This window comes from Podarcis filfolensis (assembly GCF_964270895.1).
Source record: "Podarcis filfolensis genome assembly, chromosome: 2".
Lineage (NCBI taxonomy): Eukaryota > Metazoa > Chordata > Lepidosauria > Squamata > Lacertidae > Podarcis > Podarcis filfolensis.
The window spans coordinates 14,687,892-14,710,080 of NC_139605.1; the positions used below are offsets into that span (position 1 = coordinate 14,687,892).

A 22,189-nucleotide genomic window follows, 5' to 3' on the forward strand; every position below is an offset into this window, starting at 1 on the left:
CTAGTCATACTTCTCTGAAGTCTCTCAGCCCCACTCACCTCACAGAGTGTTTGTTGTGGGGGAGGAAGGGAAAGGAGAACGTTAGCCGCTTTGAGACTCCTTTGGGTAGTGATAAAGCGGGATATCAAATCCAAACTACTCTCCTTCTTCTTCTTCTTCTTCTTCTTCTTCTTCTTCTTCTTCTTCTTCTTCTTCCTTTCATGCCACCTGTCGCTTCTACCCTTGCAAGATTGAATGTATTGGCCTTGGCCGTACTTGAGGGACGATTTCTACAGATTCCACACAACAAACGCTCATGGCCCTGTGGAGATGGCAGTCCCGAATCAGTGGCGCATGCCCTTCTGGCTTGCACTCTTAATAAAGACTTGAGGAATGACATTATCACCCCTCTCTTATTGTCCATTCCGGGTCGCCCAACCACTGCCACAGTGTCCTTTCTCCTGACAAATCAAGAGGAACAGATGGCAGCAAAGGTTGCAAGGTTTTTAGCTGGGGCAATCAGAATAAGGTCCACTATTTGACCGCTGATTCAGGACCCTAAAGTGTGTTTTATATAATCAACTTTTTATTTCTGTTCTTTGTATATTGCATTGCTGTTTTGTTGCTATGGCCAATGGCTGATGCAAGTAAAGATTCATTCATTCATGCCACTTGTGGGTTCGGGACTATGTGTGTGTGTGCATGTGTGTTGAACGTGCTTAAATGGGGAACAGACAAACTGTAGAGTTGACTGGAGGTTATGTAACACACACACACACAACATGAAAATGCACTTAATTTTTAATCATGCAGTCACATCTTAATCTTATTTAGAAAATGTATTCATTTTCTAGTAAGCTAGGGATGTTAAAAAACGGTAATATGGAGCTCAGTACTGCAAAAAAAAAAGCTCAACCTGCTGTTTACCCGCCTGTAGCGCAACCATTAAAGGCACAGAGCCCATCTGTCCTAATATTAAAGCAAAGCTTGAGCTGTTTGTTTTCTGTGTCCAGGGCAGCTGTCTACCAGCTCCAACTGGTACGCAGGCTGAGACCCTACCTGCCCGCAGACTGTCTTGCCAGAGTGGTGCATGCTCTGGTTATCTCCTGCTTGGATTACTGCAATGCACTCTACACGGGGCTACCTTTAAAGGTGACCCGGAAACTACAACTAATCCAGAATGCGGCAGCTAGACTGGTGACTGGGAGCAGCCGCCGAGACCATATAACACCAGTCTTGAAAGACCTACACTGGCTCCCAGTACGTTTCCAAGCACAATTCAAAGTGTTGGTGCTGACCTTTAAAGCCCTAAACAACCTCGGTCCAGTATACTTGAAGGAGCGTCTCCACCTCCATCATTCTGCCTGGACACTGAGGTCTAGTGCCAAGGGCCTTCTGGCGGTTCCCTTGCTGCAAGAAGCCAAGTTACAGGGAACCAGGCAGAGGGCCTTCTCGGTAGTGGCACCCACCCTGTGGAATGCCCTCCCACTAGATGTCAAAGAGAAAAACAACTACCAGACTTTTAGAAGACATCTGAAGGCAGCCCTGCTTAGGGAAGCTTTTAATGTTTAATAGGTTATTGTATTTTAATATTCTGTTGGAAGCCGCCCAGAGTGGCTGGGGAAGCCCAGCCAGATGGGTGGGGTATAAATAATAAAAAATTATTATTATTATTAGTCCCGCCTGTTGTGAAGCAGAGAGACTGTCCCAGTTTTAAACAAAGCTGTACCTGTTGGTTTTCTGCCTGCCGTGCAGCCTTTAAGTTGCACTCTTTTTTTCTTTTTTTTTAAAGTGACCAAACCTTAATGGCTCAGTTGGTTAGAGCGCATAGCATAGCTGTCAACCGTCCCTTATTTGGCGGGAAACTCCCTTATCCCAGTGCCGTGTCCCGCTGCTGTCCCTTATTGATTATGTCCCTTAAATTTCCTGGGTTTCATGCTCGCCTGGCTCGGGAGGGAAGCAGCGGCTTGAGGTTCTCCGCCTCAAGAGAGCAAGAGAGAGCGCGCACACGAGCGGCTGCGTCTCCGTCTCTCCCTTTTCCCCCTCAGGGGCCCGTTGTGAGGAGATGGGTGGCGGCGGGCGGACAGGCAGCCCCTCTCTTGCGAGACTTCTGCCGCGCCGCCAGGGGAAGCCGGAGACGGCAGCGGTGGCTGAGGAGGCGGCCTGAGGAAGGAGGAAGAAGAAGGGATGGGGAGGGACGCAGAAGGGCGGCGCTTCAGTGGCCGCCGCAGCGCCACAACCACCTCATGCCGGGCTCGCGGGCGGCACGGGCAAGAGTCTCTCTCCCTCCCTCTCTCTCGGGCAGGGAAGGGCCAATGGAACTCCTCGCCCCAAGACGACGGCAGCCCCGACGTACCTCTTAGCAAACCCTCCAACCAGTGCAGCATCTTAATATAGTGATTTCCCCCTCTGCACCCCTTTCATAACTCTATTTTTATAAATCATTTGTCCATCCATAGTTCAAATTTTTACTACAAATTTTCTGTCAATCCTACCAATGTATGTAACTCTTTACAATAGTTTTTCAACTAAATTATAAACTTTCCCCATTCTTTATTAAAGAGGTCCTCTTCCTGGTTTCTAATTCTGCCTGTAAGCTTTGCCATCTCGACGTCGTTCATCAGTTTTGTCTGCCACTCTTGCTTGGTGGGAGTTGTAGACCCTTAGGATCATCTAGTCCAGTGTTTCCCAAGCTTGGGTCTCCAGCTATTTTTGGCCTACAGCTCCCATCATCCCTAGCTAGCAAGACCAGTGATTGAGGATGATGGGAATTGTAGTCCAAACGCAGCTGGAGACACAAGCTTGGGACACACTGATCTAGTCCAACCCCCTGCAAAACACAGTCAGTGGCAGCCAAAGCAGCATGGCTCCATGATTTCTGTATAAACTAAGCCAAAATCCCTTATTTTGGCTGCTGGTCCCTTATTTTCGAGGCTGCTGGTCCCTCATTTTCAAATCTGTAAATTGACAGCTATGGCGCATGCTTGTAATCAAACTGAACAGAAGCCTCCCAAAAAAAACCCACCCCAAAGCAAAGACCTTTCCCTGCCCTGTGGTCTCTTGTCTCTCAGCAGCGCCTGCAACTGCGAGGTAGCAGCCAGCAGGTGGCTGCAAATACTCTTTGTTCTTCCATGCGATCCTGCCGGCGAAGGGGGGGGGGGGAGAAAACAGCACACTGCGGGCTGATGGGAAAGTGGTGGTGTCAGAGAGCCAGGAAGGGTGTGCCTGTCGGAGGCAGGAAGAAACAAGCAGAGCGCCTTGGAGATTCAGCTGCAGCGGGCGAGCGGGTGAGTGAGAAGGGGGCGCCGATTTGCAAAGCGGGTGCGTGCCTGGCAAGAACCCACGCGCTCCCTCGTGCATTGGGATCTCGCATGCGCCTTTTGCAATTCCCCCCCCCCTTTTTTAAGCATGCATATATATCTATAAAAACGGCCCTGGCCCTCCTGGCCTTGTTGTTGTTGTTGTTTTCTTTGGAGACCACCTCCTACTGGCCTCCCCACCCCATCCCCGTCCTGCACATCTCGCCTCAACCCGCTAGTCCTCATGGCGCCTTAGGAAAGCTTCGAAAGCGCCCCGGCGCAATGTGCAACAGCAATCCGAATAATTACACCTTTTCAAGGGAAATAAATAACACAGCCGCGCCCGGAGCGAATGCGCAGCCCGAGGCGACCTTTGGAAGCATTTACTGAAAAAGTGTGGTCTGTTTTTTTGGAAGCGGGGAAATTCTGGGATCCTTGTACGTAGCATGAATTGAGAAGCTGTCAAAGGCTGCTGAGTGTGCCTTTGTTTGTATGAGTTTGTGTGTGTGGTTCTCCTGTAATGCGTTGTGTAGGTGGGGCTGCCTGGAAACTGGATCAAAGGACAGCTGTGCTGATTCCACTGTCTGATCCAGTTCAGCACAATTCAAGGTGCTGGTGCTTCCCGCGCATATAGTTGCATCGCAAGGGGGTTGGGATAGATGACCCCGGAGGTCCCTTCCACCTCTGCCGTCCTAAAATTCTGTGATTCCTTTCAAAGCCCTACCGGGCAGCTGTGTGTGGCCGTACGGAATTGCCGCTTCCATCATCCCTGACCTCATGACCCATGCGGGCAGTCCCAGCAGTGTCAGGTTCCCCTTGGGCAGCCATAATAATATAATAATAATATAATAATTTATCATTTATACCCCGCCCATCTGGTTGGGTTTCCCCAGCCACTCTGGGCGGCTTCCAACTGAATATTAAAAACAATACAGCACCAGACATTAAAAACTTCCCTAAACAGGGCCTCCTTCAGTTGTCTTTTAAAAGTAAAATAGTTGTTTATTTCTTTGACATCTGCTGGGAAGGCGTTCCACAGGGCGTGTGCCACTACCGAGAAGGCCCTCTGCCTGCTTCCCTGTAGCCTCACTTCTCGCAGTGAGGGAACCACCAGAAGCCCTTCGGAGCTGGACCTCAGTGCCTGGGCTGGATGATGGGGGTGGAAATGCTCCTTCAGGTATACAATATCCCTTTGCGGTGTAGTGGTTAGAGCCCTAGACTAGGACTTGGCAGACCAGGGTTCAAGGGCCCACTCAGCCCACTGGTTGACTGGGAGCCAGTCACCCTCTGCCTGCCCAACCTACTTTGCAGGGTTGTTGTGAGGATAAAGCGGGACGGGGGGGGGAGTGAGCTCTTTGGAGAACATGTGAAATATACAGTGGTACCTCAGGTTAAGAACTTAATTTGTTCTGGAGGCCCGTTCTTAACCTGAAACTGTTCTTAACCTGAGGTACCACTTTAGCTAATGGGGCCTCCCGCTGCCGCCACATGATTTCTGTTCTCATCCTGAAGCAAAGTTCTTAACCTGAGGTACTATTTCTGGGTTAGCGGAGTCTGTAACCTGAAGCGTCTGTAACCCGAGGTACCACAGTAAATGCAAGAAGAACAGCTTGGGGCCAGAATAGCCTGGCTGCCTACTCCATACATTTAACGCATACCTCCCTTGCACTCACCCAAAGAATCCCGTGGGCTGTTGTTTGCCCCTCAGAGAGCTACAAATCCCAGCACCCTTAGCACACTACAGTTCCCAAGATTATTATTAGTTTTTTTGGCAGGATGTATGTGTGTGTGTGTGCGCGCGCGCGCACTTTAGACGCATGTTGTACGAAGCCTCAGCCTGCCCAGAGACCCTCCCAAAAGGCATGTTCAGATGGCCTCCTCAACAAGCACATGTTCAAAAAGTTGCCCCGGGGATCTACATGCAAACCCGACCTCTCCTTGCATGTATCCCCCCACTCCCAAGTCTCTAGCTGTATCCCTCTGCTTGCAGCTTTTTTCGAGATGTGCCCATTCTACAGGTGCCCATAGAAGTCTTGGTTTTTCAGGCTTCCTGCCTGAAAAGGATTAACCGTTTCCACATCGAGTCACCTGTCAGGAAGCCTCTGTAGGCCCCACCGCAACTCCCGTGAGGCGCAGAGGATTTTGGGACATGTCCTTGAGTACAAAAGCCAACCCATGAGGCTGTGCTGGTCTCAGGCCTGCTGGGCTTCACCATTGCCCCATGGAAGCCAAAAAGTTTCCCCTCCAAAAAAACGCCCAAAACTCTGCTGTGGCTGCACAAGTCTGGTTCCCTCCAGGTCTACATGGGAACAAGGCCGCTCAAGGGCAGCCGTACTGCCTCTCTTTATTTAACAGTGTTTTTTGTTGGTTGGTTGGTTGGTTTTTGCACCTTTTACATGGCTGGATCCAGATTTTGCATGTCCCCACCCCCACCCCCATATAGTCCCAGGGCAACTTGCTGTGTTGTGTTCAAAGCCCCAATTGCAATCACTGTTGCAGGTTGTGGGTGACAGAATACAGTGGTACCTCAGGTTAAGTACTTAATTCATTCCGGAGGTCCGTTCTTAACCTGAAACTGTTCTTAACCTGAAGCACCACTTTAGCTAATGGGGCCTCCTGGGGCTGCCGGAGCACAATTTCTGTTCTCATCCTGAAGCAAAGTTCTTAACCCGAGGTATTATTTCTGGGTTAGCAGAGTCTGTAACCTGAAGCGTCTGTAACCTGAAGCGTATGTAACCCGGGGTACCACTGTAAACCGTTCTGGAGGTTTTTAGACAACAAGGAAGCAAAACTGTTCCCAGACAGCCCTGCAGCTCTCGGAAACCCTTGGAAAGGGATCACACGATCCGATCCAAACCATGGTCTACCCAGATCACATTGGTTGAGTCTTCTAGGAATCTGAGTTCCATTAGTCAATTCAGCCATTTCTGAATTGAGGAGGATCAAGTACACCTCTAATGAATCTATAAGTACCTGTTTCAGCAAGTTTTAAAACCACCTTTGGTCTGATCCAGCCTTTGGTCTGATCTAGCTTGGCGATTCTTGCGACACTGTCTTTAAAGCTGAGCTTAAGTTAAGCCACGCCTTAACTTTCATTTTGACCTTCGCTGCACGTTCATTCTCCCCTGGGACAAAATTGCATTCAGTTTATTTCCAGGCCTAATTTAAGCTGAGTGGGCAAGTAGTACGTTTGGAAGGCCAGAAAGCAGTTGGAGGATGGATGGCAGCTAACAGATTGAGGTTGAATCCTGACAAGACAGAAGTACCGTTTTGGGGGGACAGGGGGAGGGCAGGTGTGGAGGACCCACTAGTCCTGAATGGGGTAACTGTGCCCCTGAAGGACCAAGTGCGCAGCCTGGGCATCATTTTGGACTCACAGCTGTCCATGGAGGCGCAGGTCAATTCTGTGTCCAGGGCAGCTATTTACCAGCTCCACCTGGTACGCAGGCTGAGACCCTACCTGCCCACAGACTGTCTTGCCAGAGTGGTGCATGCTCTAGTTGGACTACTGCAATTCACTCTACGTGGGGCTACCTTTGAAGGTGACCCGGAAACTACAACTAACCCAGAATGCGGCAGCTAGACTGGTAACTGGAAGTGGCCGCCAAGACCATATAACACCTACATTGGCTCCCAGTATGTTTCAGAGCACAATTCAAAGTGTTGGTGCTGACCTTTAAAGCCCTAAATGGCCTCAGCCCTGTATACCTGAAGGAGTGTCTCCACCCCCACCGTTCAGCCCGGATACTGAGGTCCAGCACCAAGGGCCTTCTGGTGGTTTCCCCACTGCAAGAAGTGAGGTTACAGGGAACCAGACAGAGGGCCTTCGTGGTACTGGCACCCACCCTGTGGAACGCCCTGCCACTGAATGTCAAGGAAATAAACAACGCTCTGACTTTTAGAAGACATCTGAAGGTAGCACTGTTTAGGGAAGCTTTTAATATTTGATAAATTATTGTATCTTAATATTTTGCTGGAAGCTGCCCAGAGTGGTTGGGGAAACCCAGCCAGTTGGACGGGGTATAAATTATTATTATTATTATTATTATTATTATTATTATTATTATTGAGAGCTGAATGGTGGGACTCCATGGAAATAATCCATGTTTCTTCTTCCTTTATAGACCCTCCAGGCTTCAGGATGTTCTTTACCTGTGGCCCCAATGAGGCCATGGTTGTCTCAGGTGAGTTCTACACTTCCTCTTCCTCCCTATTACCAAAGAGGTGGGTATACGCCTGGAACCTGCAACAAAATGTTGCAGTGTGGAACAAGCCTCTTCAGTGTTCCAGCCATGGCTTCTTTCAGGATATATTCCTTTCCCTCCGATACTCATTATCGCAAGGCGATTGAGGACACTCCGTCTTCACTGAAGAAGTTTTTTGGGAATTTCTTGTCTCCTTGGATTTCTTTTCCCTACTTGATTTTTTTCCCCTGTTTCTCTGTGTGGGCTTCCTTGAGCTTATAGCAGCCTTTTAAAATGATTTATTCACAACCTTTTAATTGAGTTAATCTGTTTATATTCTGCTGCTCCGATTACATTTTGATTTCTTTTTGGTACTCTTTTGTTTTGTAGGCTGGCCTGTAAGTGGTCACATTGAGGGCAGGGTATTAAATAAGACAAAATACTGCATGAGGAAGGTTAGCAGGCAGCGTGTGTCTGCATTTAGGTCTCTTTTTCTCTTCTTTTAAACTGTATATACTCCCACTGGTAAAGGTAATAATAAGTGTAATAGGTCTCACTATTATATTATTTCATGCCACCCCAATCTCGGAACAGTACAAGATTCCAGGAGTTTCAGAGTTCGTGTTTCCTTTCGGACACAAGGCACAGCAGAAACTCTGGTTCCTTTATGATCTACATTTTATTTACACATATATACTGTCGAGAGGGGCTGGGAGCTGGGGGCACTGTTATACAGTGGTTCCGCTCCTTCCTCCTGGGCCGTGTTCAGAAAGTGGTGGTGGGGGATGAGTGTTCAGACCCCTGGGCTCTCACTTGTGGGGTGCCTCAGGGTTCTGTCCTCTCCCCCATGCTTTTCAACATTTACATGCAGCCACTGGGAGAGATCATCAGGAGGTTTGGGCTGGGTGTTCATCAGTATGCGGATGATACCCAGCTGTACCTCTCTTTTAAATCAGAACCAGTGAAGGCGGTGAAGGTCCTGTGTGAGTGCCTGGAGGCTGTTGGAGGATGGATGGCGGCTAACAGATTGAGGTTGAATCCTGACAAGACAGAAGTACTGTTTTTGGGGGACAGGAGGCGGGCAGGTGTGGAGGATTCCCTGGTCCTGAATGGGGTAACTGTGCCCCTGAAGGACCAGGTGCGCAGCCTGGGAGTCATTTTGGACTCACAGCTGTCCATGGAGGCACAGGTCAAATCTGTAACCAGGGCAGCTGTTTACCAGCTCCATCTGGTACGTAGGCTGAGACCCTATCTGCCTGCAGACTGTCTCACCAGAGTGGTGCATGCTCTGGTTATCTCCCGCTTGGACTACTGCAATGCGCTCTACGTGGGGCTACCTTTGAAGGTGACCCGGAAACTACAACTAATCCAGAACGCGGCAGCTAGACTGGTGACTGGGAGCGGCCGCCGAGACCATATAACACCAGTCTTGAAAGACCTACATTGGCTCCCAGTACGTTTCCGAGCACAATTCAAAGTGTTGGTGCTGACCTTTAAAGCCCTAAACGGCCTCGATCCAGTATATCTGAAGGAGCGTCTCCTCCCCCATTGTTCTGCCCGGACACTGAGGTCCAGCTCCGAGGGCCTTCTGGCGGTTCCCTCACTGCGAGAGGCCAAGTTACAGGGAACCAGGCAGAGGGCCTTCTCGGTAGTGGCACCCGCCCTGTGGAACGCCCTCCCATCAGATGTCAAAGCGATAAACAACTACCTGACATTCAGAAGACATCTGAAGGCAGCTCTGTTTAGGGAAGTTTTTAATATGTGATATTTTAGTGTATTTTTCATCTTTGTTGGAAGCCGCCCAGAGTGGCTGGGGAAACCCAGCCAGATGGGCGGGGTATAAATAATAAATTGTTGTTGTTGTTGTTGTTGTTGTTGTTGTTGTTGTTGTTGTTGTTGTTGTTGTTATATACCACCTCAGCCTATGATGGAGGGGTTCACAGCATCAACACCCCAAAACTGATCTTGTTTCTCCCATTTGGATTCTGACAGAAATCAAACATTGCACTCTGCCTCTCTGGTTTTCCAGCCTACAACTTTGCTTCTAGGTCACAATACAACCAACCTTTGTCCTTCTCACTATCTTAAGAGCTGGAGGAGGGGTCCTACCCATTTCTCTTCTGGCACAGAGGTCTCTTTCCTTTGTTCTCTTAATGGCACATCACCTAGGTGATTGCCTGGACACAGGAAGCAAGCCTGGCCTATATTTTAGCACTTGCTGGGTCCAGGGGGTTGAATGGGCTTGGTGTCCACAAACTCATAACGGTATACAGTCATACCTCAGGTTGAATATGCTTCAGCATGAGCGCTTTCGGGTTGCGCTCCGCGGCAACCTGGAAGTAATAGAGCGCGTTACTTCCGGGTTTCGCTGCTCGTGCATGCGCAGACACTCAAAATGGCATCACGCGCATGTGCGGAAGCGGTGAATTGTGCCACGTGCAGACACGGACTGCGTTCAGGATGCGAACAGGATCCGTTCCGGAGCCCCGTTCGCATCCTGAGGTACCACCATATAAGAATTATATAACCTTCGATTTCTATTCAATGCTAGGTTAAAAGCCCAGCTTTTTTTGTTGGCCTTTAAGAGGCTGCTGGGCTAAGTCATTTTCATGATGTTGGAATTCATGCAACTTGTGAGAATTATTTTAATGTACTTCTGTTTGTCATGTGCCGCATTTTTTTATATTGCTTTACTTTTGTAAGTCCACCCTGCTGTCTTTCTTGGTGATGGGCGTTGTTGAAACCTCTTAAACATATAAGTCAATGTGAATACCAAAGAAATTTACAAACCCCTGTCCCTGGAAACCTCTGGAGAGGAAAGTGCTGTTGCGCTTGGTTCCTGCTTCCTGGCTTCCCCCAGGCATAAAGGACTGCCCCCCCCTGAAAAGCCCTCTCCCTTCTGCGCAGCTCATCCCAGTTATGGGGAAAGCTTCTTACAGGGGCAGTGATTCTGTCAACTTGCTTACAGAAGGTACCGTATTTCAAAGCAGGTTGTAGTTCTGCCCTTCCATCCATTCACCCCAGAATCATTTTGGGGCTTGGGGTTTTTTTTCCCCTTCCATTTTTCCAACCACCCTGCTTAGGGTTTTCCAGGGAATCATATTGTGCATTTTTCATTTGCTGTTTGACAGTGAAACGGTCTCCCTCGGGAGGCTGTGGACTCTCCTTCCTTGGAGGTTTTTAAGCAGAGGTTAAACGGCCATCTTGTCAGGGATGCTTTAGCTGAGATTCCTGCATTGCAGGGGGTTGGACTAGATGACCCTCGAGGTCCCTTCCAGCTCTACAATTCTATGATTCTCTCTCTCTCCTCTTCTCTGTCCCTGATCATGAACAAGCTGGATTGTTGTTTTGGAAGTGCAATGGTACCTTGGTTCTCAAACTCAATCCGTTATGGAACTCCGTTCCAAAACCAAAGCCTACCAAACCAAGGCACGCCATAGAAAGTAATGTAAAATGGATTGATCGGTTCCAGACTTTTAAAAACAACCATTAAAACAGCAATTTAACATGAATTCTACTATCTAACGAGACCATTGTTCCATAAAATGAAAACAATAATCAATGTACTGCAGTCACACGATCAATCAGTCAGTAGCTGAACTGGGTTCACACAGTCACAAAAACAAAACAAAAAAGAGCCTCAAAAACAAAAACGCAAAATAAGTAGCAAAGACAGACAGTCCTCAGCCTAACACTCAAAATGGAAGTGTGGCACTCAAATCAGAAGCATAACACTTAAAACAGAGCACATTCGACTTCCAAAAAAAGTTTGCAAACCAGAACACTTATTTCCGGGTTTTCAGTGTTTGGGTTCCAAGTGTTTGAGTACCAAGGTGTTTGAGAACCAAGGTACCACTGTAGGCCCCTTTACTTCAGTGATTTTGGTGTGTTGCATTAAGGTGCTTCAATTCAACCCTTTTCTCTCAGGTTTCTGCCGCAGTCCCCCTGTCATGATAGCCGGAGGACGCGTGTTTGTGATGCCATGTATTCAGCAGATCCAGAGGTGAGTTCTTCTGGGGCAGCACCCCTGGGAGGGAAGAGGGGGCTTTGGCAAGGCTGCTGAAGGTTAGCTAATGTGAACATATTCCTGTCCTACCTGGATCTTGAGTCCCTTCTCTGAGGGACACCAGTAAGGCCTCATCTGCTCCATACATTTAAAGCACTACCATGCATTAAAAGATACAAAAGGTAAAGGACCCATGGACAGTTAAGTCCTGTCAAAGGCAACTATGAGGTTGCATTGCTCGTCTCGCTTTCAGGCTGAGGGAGCCAGCATTTGTCCACAGACAGCTTTCTGGGTCATGTGGCCAGCATGACTAAACCGCTTCTGGTGCAATGGGACACTGTGACAAAAGTCAGAACACAAAAACGTCATTTACCTTCCCGCTGCAGCGGTACCTATTTATCTACTTGTGCTGGTGTGCTTTTGAACTGCTAGATTGGCCGGAGCTGGGACAGAGCAACTGGAACTCACCCCGTTGCGGGGATTCGAACCACCGACCTTCCGATTGGCAAGCCCGAGAGGCTCAGTGGTTTAGACCACAACACCACCCATGTCCCTTACCATGCACTAAACCTGGCTGAGTGAAAGTCTCCCCAGGCAGATAGCCCAAATATTGCAACACAATGGCTTTTGTTTACTCCGCTCCTGTATGCTGTATTTTCTTTCACCAAAAATATTCACTTAGAAACGGCATCTTTTGAGTTTCTGTTGAGGGCTAGAAACAAGTTCTCCTCCACACACACCCTGCTTAGACAAAAACAAATTCAATTCTCAAATCCAAACATCACTCTGCCTGTTAGATGGTGCACTGAATTCTTGTGCTTAAAAGAGCGCCAGAAAAATGAAAACTGCTGCTTGTAAAGAGATGTGTTGTTACAGCTAAGCCAAGATTTAGAGCTAAGCCAGGATTGGGCCTTCTGCCAAGGGATTCTGGGAAGAATGCAGTTTGCGTAGAAGAAATGGCAGGAGAACAGTCAGAACAGCCCAAGGAAGTCTTTTGACTTGGATCCATGATGGCATAGTGGTTAGAGTACAGTGGTACCTCGGGTTAAGTACTTAATTCATTCTGGAGGTCCGTTCTTAACCTGAAACTGTTCTTAACCTGAAGCACCACTTTAGCTAATGGGGCCTCCTGCTGCTGCTGTGCCGCTGGAGCACGATTTCTGTTCTCATCCTGAAACAAATTTCTTAACCTGAAGCACTATTTCTGGATTAGCAGAGTCTGTAACCTGAAGCGTATGTAACCTGAAGTGTATGTAACCCAAGGTACACTGTACTGGAATAGGACCTGGGAGAACTGGGTTCAAATCCCCACTGGGCCATAAATCTCACTTGGTGACTTTGGGTGAATCACATGTTTGCTCGTTCGCTCTCATCTCAATCCACATCACCGGGTTGTAGTGCGGTGTTTGTACTGAATCCATCCATCCCTGGTGTCTACAATCAGGGGACGAAACCTGGCAATTAGAGATCACACTAGACAAGAGTTTCATAAAGCATGGGAAAATACAGAGAATGTTTCACAAAACAGTGCCCTAAAATACATACCTGGACTTGTTTTGATTAATGTCTGCAGGAGACTTTGTGGATATTTAAGTTATAATTAGAAAAATCTTAATAATTATTCATAAAGGAAACGGTTTATAAGAAGTAAATAAGGAGGCCAGATACAGGATAAAGGAAGTCTTTTATTTGGTTGTTTGTATTGTTGTATGTTATGCTCATTGTATGTGATGTTTACGTCTAATGGGGGTGGATTTGTGTATTGGGGGGTGGGGGTTATGTTATGTTGTAAATAAAATTCCAATTTTAAAAAAATACAATCGGGACAAAACCTGTGAAAGTGAAGGTCAGTCAGTAAAAGAGGCCTTTGAATTGAGCAAGGAGTAGAAGTGCCATGTTGTGCCACATTGGCGGTGTCAACAATATATATCTGACTGGCAACCTTAGGCCCAGGGAGAGCCAGGGTGATGAGGTTAGACTACAACTCCCAGAAGCCCCGGCCGGCTTGGCCAATACACAGGGGTTGTGGGAGTTGTAGTCTAGCAACATTTGGAGGTCGCCACATTGACTCCCTCTGGCTTGGGCTTCTCAGGACAACTTAAACTGGAGTCCAGGTCACCACTGAGAAGTACGTGGGTGTATGTGTCTTTCTCTTCTTTATTCGCCCTCTCCTTCCCTTTCCCTTTGCCTGCAGGATCTCACTGAATACTCTGACCCTGAATGTGAAGAGTGAAAAAGTATACACCCGACATGGGGTCCCCATCTCCGTCACCGGCATTGCCCAGGTATTAATAATAATAATAATAATAATAATAATAATAATAATTTATTATTTATACCCCGCCCACCTGGCTGGGTTTCCCCAGCCACTCTGGGTGGCTTCCAGCAAAACACTAAAATACAATAACCTATTAAACATTAAAAGCTTCCCTAAACAGGGCTGCCTTCAGATGTCTTCAAAAAGTTTGGTAGTTATTTTTCTCTTTGACATCTGGTGGGAGGGCGTTCCACAGGGCGGGTGCCACTACCAAGAAGGCCCTCTGCCTGGTTCCCTGTAACCTCACTTCTCGCAGCGAGGGGACCGCCAGAAGGCCCTCAGCGCTGGACCTTAGTGTCCGGGGAGAATGATGGGAGGTGGAGACGCTCCTTCAGGTAACCATTTCCCAGCATGCTTCCCCACCCCCTTTTAATTATAGTATTTCCTTGAGGGGGCATCTGCTGAGAGGAAGGGGTCATGTGCTGGCAGTGGCCTGGACTGAATCAAAATGTGGGTGGGCTGCCTTTTCGGGACAGCTCCCTTCTGTCTTGATTCTGTCACAAACATGCACCATTTTTCCTACAGGAACCTCGGCCAAGGGCCACATGAAATTCAGCCGAGGGCCGCAGGTTGCCCACCCCTGTTCTGTAGAAAAAGGCAATTTCTGATTTCCTCCATTGGAACGATTTTATATTCCTCTTATAATAATAATTATTATTTCCACCTCACCCATCTGGCTTGGTTTCCCCAGCCACAGATCTGGCCACCCCCCGCAGGGGATCCATTTAATTTCCCTTCTCTTTCTCCTCTTTCCAAAATTTGCCTCGGCTCTTCCCCTGGCCCTCACAATATTGGCGGCGGGAGTGGGAGGATTCAAAGTTTAGCATTACAGCCTGGGACCCAAATACTTGCAAAACCACACTTCTTCCATAATAATAATAATAACTTTTATTTATACCCCACTCTCCCCGGCCAGAGCTGGGCTCAGGGCGGCTAACACCAATAAAATTACAGCAAAAACATAATAGGGGGGGGAACCAATTTAAACCAATTTAAAATACAGGTTAAAATGCAATTTAAAATGCAGCCTCATTTTAAAAGTAGACCATAGATCAAAACCAAGGCCTGCAGTCTGTATTTTAAGAACTGTGTTGCTTTCTTGGGGGGTGGGGTTCATTTGCCTTTGTTGCAAACCAGCCTGTGGCTTGCGAAAGGGGGCAGTGTATAATCATCTAAATAAATGCTAGAGTACGAAGCCGGCCTTGTGCTGATGTTCGCTGAATTAAATTAAATTAAACTTAATGGCTAGCAAAAAAGCAAGATGTTCTGAGTTACAGCAGCTCCCTGCTTGCAGAAATTCCAGAAACGGCGCTTCTTCTTAAAGGGAAAATGTCTCCAATCTGATGATTACCTAAAACAGGATGTGAGAGTTGTTAGGAAACTTGGGGGGCGCATCCTTTCTCTTTCTCAGCTTTCTTCTCATTCCGCCCCACCTCCCACCCCCAACATAGGTGAAGATCCAGGGACAGAACAAGGAGATGCTGGCAGCTGCTTGCCAGATGTTCCTGGGCAAATCAGAGCTCGAGATTGCCCAGATTGCTTTGGAAACGCTAGAGGGGCACCAGAGAGCCATCATGGCCCACATGACTGTAGAGGTGAGCTCTGCTAGAATATGTTCAATCTTTGCTGCCCTCTGCTGGAAGGGATGAGTTTGGGTCACTGTGTATACATAATGCTGCCCCCTGCTGGGAAATGTGTGTTGTTGTTGTTGTTTAGTTACCGTATTTTTCGCTCTATAGGACGCACCGGACAATAGGACGCACCTTGTTTTAGAGGGGGGAAAACAAGAAAAAAAATTTCTCCCCCTCTCTGCCCAGCGCCCCTTCAGCGAAGCGGCAGGAGGCGCTGCGCAGAGAGGGGGAGAATTTTCCCCCTCTTGTTTTCCCCCTCTAAAACAAGGTGCCGTTTAAGGTGCGTTCAGTCGCCTTCAGGCGGCTGCCTTGGAAGCCTGGAGAGCGAGAGGGGTGGGTGCCCACCGACCCCTCTCCAGGCTTCAGGTTCCTTTCGACCTGCTCTTTGGGGCTGGCGGGAGGATGCCCACCACCAGCCCCCAAGAGCAGGTCGGGGAGAGGGTAAAGGCGCGCAGCGGAGAGGCTCCTGCCATAGTCGCGCGTCACCTCTCCAGCTGGGAGAGGGTTGCGGGGCTATGGCTTCTTTAGCCCCGCGCTCGCTCTCCCGGCTGGAGAGGTGGTGTGCGGCTATAGAGGCTCCTGCCATAGCCGCCCATCACCTCTCCAGCCGGGAGAGGGTCCCGGGGGGCTTCTTTAGGCCCGCGCACGCTCTCCCAGCTGGAGAGGTGAGGCGTGGCTATAGAGGCTCCTGCCATAGTCGCGCGTCACCTCTCCAGCCGGGAGAGGGTCATGGGGCTATGGCTTCTTCGCTCCATAGGATGCACACACATTTCCCCTTCATTTTTGAAGGGGGAAAAGTGCGTCCTATAGAGCGAAAAATACAGTATTTAGTGTTCTCCGACTCTTCGTGACCCCATGGACCAAAGCACACTCTTCTCATGGCCACTGGTCCCATCACCTCCTGGCAAATAGAAGGGGAAGAAATGGAGGCAGTGAGCGATTTTACTTTCTTGGGCTCCATGATCACTGCAGATGGTGACAGCAGCCACAAAATTAAAAGACGCCTGCTCCTTGGGAGAAAAGCAATGACAAACCTAGACAGCATCTTAAAAAGCAGAGACATCATCTTGCCAACAAAGGTCCGTATAGTTAAAGCTATGGTTTTCCTAGTAGTAGTGATGTATGGAAGTGAGAGCTGGACCATAAAGAAGGCTGATCGCCAAAGAGTTGATGCTTTTGAATTATGGTGTTGGAGGAGACTCTTGAAAGTCCCATGGACTGCAAGAAGATCAAACTTCTCAATTTTTAAGGAAATCAGCCCTGAGCGCTCACTGGAAGGACAGATCGTGAAGCTGAGGCTCCAATACTTTGGCCACCTCATGAGAAGAGAAGACTCCCTGGAAAAGACCCTGATGTTGGGAAAGATGGAGGGCACAAGGAGAAGGGGACGACAGAGGACGAGATGGGTGGACAGTCTTCTCGAAGCTACCAGCATGAGTTTGACCAAACTGCGGGAGGCAGTGGAAGACAGGAGTGCCTGGTGTGCTCTGGTCCATGGGGTTACGAAGAGTCGGACACGACTAAACGACTAAACAACAACATTATTATTATTATTATTATTATTATTATTATTATTATTATTATTATTATATCCCGGCCGAGACCGGGCTCAGAGTGGCTAACATCATAAAAACAATACAATATGCATAAAAACAGACATCAGTTAATAAAAATACATCTTAAAATTACAGTGGTACCTCGGGTTACAGACGCTTCAGGTTACAGACTCCGCTAACCCAGAAGTAGTACCTTGGGTTAAGAACTTTACCTCAGGATGAGAACAGAAATTGAGTGGAGGCGGCAGTGGGAGGCCCCATTAGCTTAAGTGGTACCTCAGGTTAAGAACAGTTTCAGGTTAAGAACGGACCTCTGGGACGAATTAAGTTCTTAACCCGAGGTACCACTGTAACTCAGACAAGTTAAAATCTGGGCAGGTGGCAATTATCAGGTTGGAAGTGAGAGTGGTTATAGGAAGTGACCAAGTTCTGGAAGTCTGAAATAAATGGACACTGTTGGGATGGAAAGGTGGGCAAGCCTAGGACTCGATTCCTGTTCCTGGCTGCTTTTTTCTCTGGGTATAATACCCTCTGCTGTCTCTGTTCGCCCGTCAGGAAATATACAAGGACCGGCAGAAGTTCTCCGAGCAGGTCTTCAAAGTTGCCTCCTCTGACCTGGTCAACATGGGGATCAGTGTGGTCAGCTACACCCTCAAAGACATACACGATGACCAGGTAAGAAAACAGGAAGCTGCCTGGTACCAAGTCGGATCACTGGTCCACCCAGAGCTCAGTATAGTCTCTGCACTGAAAGTAGCAGCTTTCCAGAGCTTCGGGTGGGATTCTTCCCCAGCCCCACCCAGAGACTGAACCTGGGAATTTCTGCAAGCAAGGTAGACACTCTATCTCTGAGCTCTGGCCGCTTCCGCATGAAGGTAACATCTCTCCCTCCCACTGTTTTGTCCCTCTAGGAACTAGCTTTAGGTATATCAATATAATTTCAGGGGCTTTGGTCCCTTTCCGTAAAGTGACTAGGGTTAGAATTCCATTGGCGAAGTCAATGAACAATAAAAACCTTAACATAGTTCTTTAGTTTGTGAATATGGAACATTTCCCAAAGCTGTAATGCACCAACGCAGAACAAGAGAAGATAGGATTTATAAGGTGCACTAAAATAGTACTTTTCCTGATATCCACTTCATCAGAGGCACTGGTGAAACAAAACAATGCTCTCTATCTTCTCTGTGCTTTGTTGCAAAATGTTACTTGCTTTTGCTTTATTTATTTTTATTGCATATATAATTCTGTCCTTCCTCCCAAAGGAGCCCAGGGTAGCATCCAGGGAGTGTTAGAAACTGAGATATGAAAGCTAGGAGCTAAATGGAACCTTAAACCTGGTTATGAGCATAACAATGGATTGTCTAGGCACACTTTTTAATACAGTGGTGCCCCGCAAGACAAATGCCTCGCAAGACGAAAAACCCGCTAGACAAAAGGGTTTTCCGTTTTTCGATGTGCTTCGCAAGACGAATTTCCCTATGGGCTTGCTTTGCAAGACGAAAACGTCTTGCGATTTTTTTCGCTTTCCCCCCCCTTTTTCTAAGCCGCTAAGCCGCTAAGCCGCTAATAGCCTTTTAGCCGCAAAGCCGCTAAGCCTTTAATAGCCGCTAAACCGCTAATAGCGCTAATCTGCTAAGGTGCTAATAGGGTTGCTTCGCAAGACGAAAAAACCGCTAAACGAAGAGACTCGCGGAACGGATTATTTTCATCTTGCGAGGCACCACTGTAACAAGAATACAAAGCTTAAAAATGAATGAACTGCCGTTAGAATATTATGTTCATTTTTCACATAGTCTAGTCCAGGGGTCTGCAACCCGCGGCTCCGGAGCCGCATGTGGCTCTTTTACACCTTTGCCGCAGCTCCGGGGCAGATACTAGCGAGGGGAGGAGGCGCATTGTGTGCCCCGACACTCCCCACTGTGGCGGGTGCTGTACTGGCTGTGACGTCGCATGGGGGCGGTGCGTGCGTTAGTCACGCACCGTCCCGATGTCACCTTCCCGGTTTTGCGGCTCCCAGTTTTTTCTTTGGAAACGGGTCCAAGTGGCTCTTTTTGTCTTAAAGGTTGTAGACCCCCTGGTCTAGTCCTTCCCCTGCTTACCGCCCTAATATTCTTAAGAGGGCAGTGGCGTAGCGTGGGGGGTGCAGGGGGTGCCGGCCGCACCGGGCGCAACATCTGGGGTTAGGGCAAACCCACGGGTTAGGGGGCGCAAATCCACGGGTTAGGGGGCGCAAATCCACGGGTTGGGGGCGCAAATTACTTGCCTTGCCCCGGGTGCTGACAACCCACGCTACGCCACTGTAAGAGGGTCTCTTCTCCAGTCTTCAGAGAGTAGCTGGAAGTGGGGAGGCAGAAAAAGGTCCTTCTTTCCATCCATAAAAAGGTAAATGAATGACCCCTGACCATTAGGTCTAGTTGTGGCCGACTGGGCTTGTGGCGCTCATCTCGCTTTATTGGCCGAGGGAGCCGGTGTACAGCTTCCGGGTCATGTGGCCAGCATGACTTAGCCGCTTCTGGCGAACCAGAGCAGCGCACGGAAACGCTGTTTACCTTCCTGCTTGAGCGGTACCTATTTGTCTACTTGCACTTTGACGTGCTTTTGAATGCTAGGTTGGCTGGAGCAGGGACTGAGCAACAGGAGCTCACCCTGTCGCAGGAATTCAAACCGCCGACCTTCTGACCGGCAAGTCCTAGGCTCTGTGGTTTAACCCACAGCGCCACCCACGTCCCCTTTCCATCCATTCTGTACTTTTAATTGGAAATCTTAGGCGCAGCGCTGCACCCAGAGCTCAGAAACTGCTCATTCCCTGTCGCAAAATGCGCCTGGAGCAATGGGAGTTTCGAACACTGCACCCAGGGTTTTGCTGGCTGTTCCTCCTTCTCTTGTTATTGTTGCATACCAGGACGAAAATGGCATTTTAAAAAAATCTTCAAGTGGTAATCAGTATATGGCAAATTCCAGTGTCAAAGACACCTTGGTATGTTTGCACTTCTTGGCCATAATATTAACCCCTTCTCTTGTGCCAACTGTAGGATTATCTTCACTCTCTGGGGAAAGCTCGGACGGCTCAGGTGCAGAAGGATGCCAGGATTGGAGAAGCTGAAGCTAAGAGGGATGCTGGTATCAAGGTGAGCTCTGGGACCAGGCCCCTAGAGTGAACCGGCCTCTTCTGCTAATCTTGGTCTTTTGGATTTTCTCTATTTACTCTGGAGATGCCCACCAGAAAGTAGCAAAGTGCCTCTATGAGATTGGCTGTATCTCATGCACTGTGGAATGCGCTTCCCCCTTGCCATATTTGAGCCACCACCTGTTAGCTGCTTAAGACATCTTGTGAATCCTTTGGGTGGGGTTTTCCTCTCCCATCCCCATAGAAAAATTCCAAGGGTGTACAGTGAAAGGAGACGGGAGGAAAGCTTCAGCCCAGTATACCTGAAGGAGCGTCTCCACCCCCACCATTCAGCCCGGACACTGAGGTCCAGCTCCAAGGGCCTTCTGGCGGCTCCCTCGCTGCGAGAAGAGAAGTTACAGGAAACAAGGCGGAGGGCCTTCTCGGTGGTGGCGCCCGCCCTGTGGAACGCCCTCCCGTCAAATGTCAAATAAATAAACAACTATCTGACTTTTAGAAGACATCTGGAGGTAGCCCTGTATCGGGAAGTTTTCAGTGAGTTGGTGTTTTACTATATATATATATATATATATATATATATATATATATATATATGCCGTAAGCCGCCCAAAGTGGCTGGGGAAACCCAGCCAGATGGGCTGAGTTTAAATAATAAGATTCTTATTCTTATTACCCCACTGCGCATGCAGAAGTCCTTCTTCAGGGCTCCTTATGTGAATCCCGCACATATTTTTTCCTCTGGGTTTTCCTTAACTCATAAGATTGTTTCTTTTTATTTCTGAATTCCCTTTTTTTATAATGCTGGTGCTTTTTCCGCTTGCATTACTGCTTCAGTGTTATTTTTGGATACGATAATCATTAATAATCATAATAATCATAATTTATTATTTGTACCCCGCCCATCTGACTGGGCTTCCCCAGTCACTCTGGGCGGCTTCCAACAAAGATCAAAAATACATTAAAATGTCACACATTAAAAACTTCCCTGAACAGGACAGCGCTTTAGAAACACTTGTAAGTAAACCGCTAGAGAAGTGTCACCCTCGTTGCCCTTCCCAGCCGCCGTGGGGGAGCTGAGATATTTTGCAAAGGCCCTCCTCCAACGTTATGCCTCTCTCTCTCTCTCTCTCTCTCTCTCTCTCTCTCACACACACACACACACACACACACACACACCAATCACTCACTCAAACTTAATCCGTTCCGGGAGTCCGTTCGACTCCCGAAACCATTTGAAAACCAAGGCACGGCTTCCAATTGGCTGCAGGAGCTTCCTGCACTCAAACTGAAGCTGCGTCAGATATTCGGTTCCCAAAAAGTGTTTGGTTTGCAAACCGGAACACTTAATTCCAGGTTTGTGGTGTTCGGGAGCCAAAATGTATGAGTACCAAGGCGTTCAAGAACCAAGGTACGACTGTATTTAAGTGTGTTTTAAAATGTGAGTTGGCTGTACGGCACTTGCACTGCATTTTGAAATGTTCAGCTGTTTGGAGCTTGGGAGTTTTCAAATAGGAGAGTGGAAAAGAGGGCTGAGATTTCCTGCCTGGTGATGTTGTCAGGGACCGTTCAGGTTTTCATCGCAAGAACTTTTCTCTCGTCACTATTCCCATTGGGAATTCGGCACCTGAGGCCTCTATCCTCCACGCAGAAGGTCAGAGTTTTCCCAAGGTGGGCCTCACGCCATTTAAAAGTTTCCTAGCATTTTATTAATGCTAGGTGGCGCTGTGGGTTAAACCACAGAGCCTAGGACTTGCCGATCAGAAGGTCGGCGGTTCAAATCCCCGCGACGGGGTGAGCTCCCGTTGCTCAGTCCCTGCTCCTGCCAACCTAGCAGCTCGAAAGCACGTCAAAGTGCAAGGAGATAAATAGGTACCGCTCCGGTGGGAAGATAAACGATGTTTCCGTGAGCTGCTCTGGTTCGCCAGAAGTGGCTTGGTCATGCTGGCCACATGACCCGGAAGCTGTACACCGGCTCCCTCAGCCAGTAAAGCGAGATGAGCGCCACAACCCCAGAGTCGGCCACGACTGGACCTAATGGTCAGGGGTCTCTTTACCTTTACCTAGGATTTTATTTGCTGTTATTGTTTTGT

The 22,189-nt window shown here is 48.4% G+C and overlaps 1 protein-coding gene across 2 annotated transcripts in view; it reads left to right on the top strand.

The window, feature by feature from the left end:
* Positions 1-3,135: 3,135 nt before the first annotated feature.
* The window catches only part of FLOT1 (flotillin 1), a 29,272-nt gene continuing 10,218 nt past the window's right edge, over positions 3,136-22,189 (top strand). Inside the window, exons 1-7 of one of the 2 annotated variants that reach the window (XM_083602044.1) lie at positions 3,136-3,266; positions 7,403-7,462; positions 11,390-11,465; positions 13,663-13,753; positions 15,237-15,380; positions 17,528-17,647; positions 20,005-20,100. In XM_083602044.1, coding sequence (XP_083458170.1) covers positions 7,420-7,462; positions 11,390-11,465; positions 13,663-13,753; positions 15,237-15,380; positions 17,528-17,647; positions 20,005-20,100 — 570 coding nt within the window. In that variant the 5' untranslated portion in view covers positions 3,136-3,266; positions 7,403-7,419. The remainder of the gene's footprint in view (positions 3,267-7,402; positions 7,463-11,389; positions 11,466-13,662; positions 13,754-15,236; positions 15,381-17,527; positions 17,648-20,004; positions 20,101-22,189) is intronic. The other variant, XM_083602045.1, reaches the window with a different exon arrangement.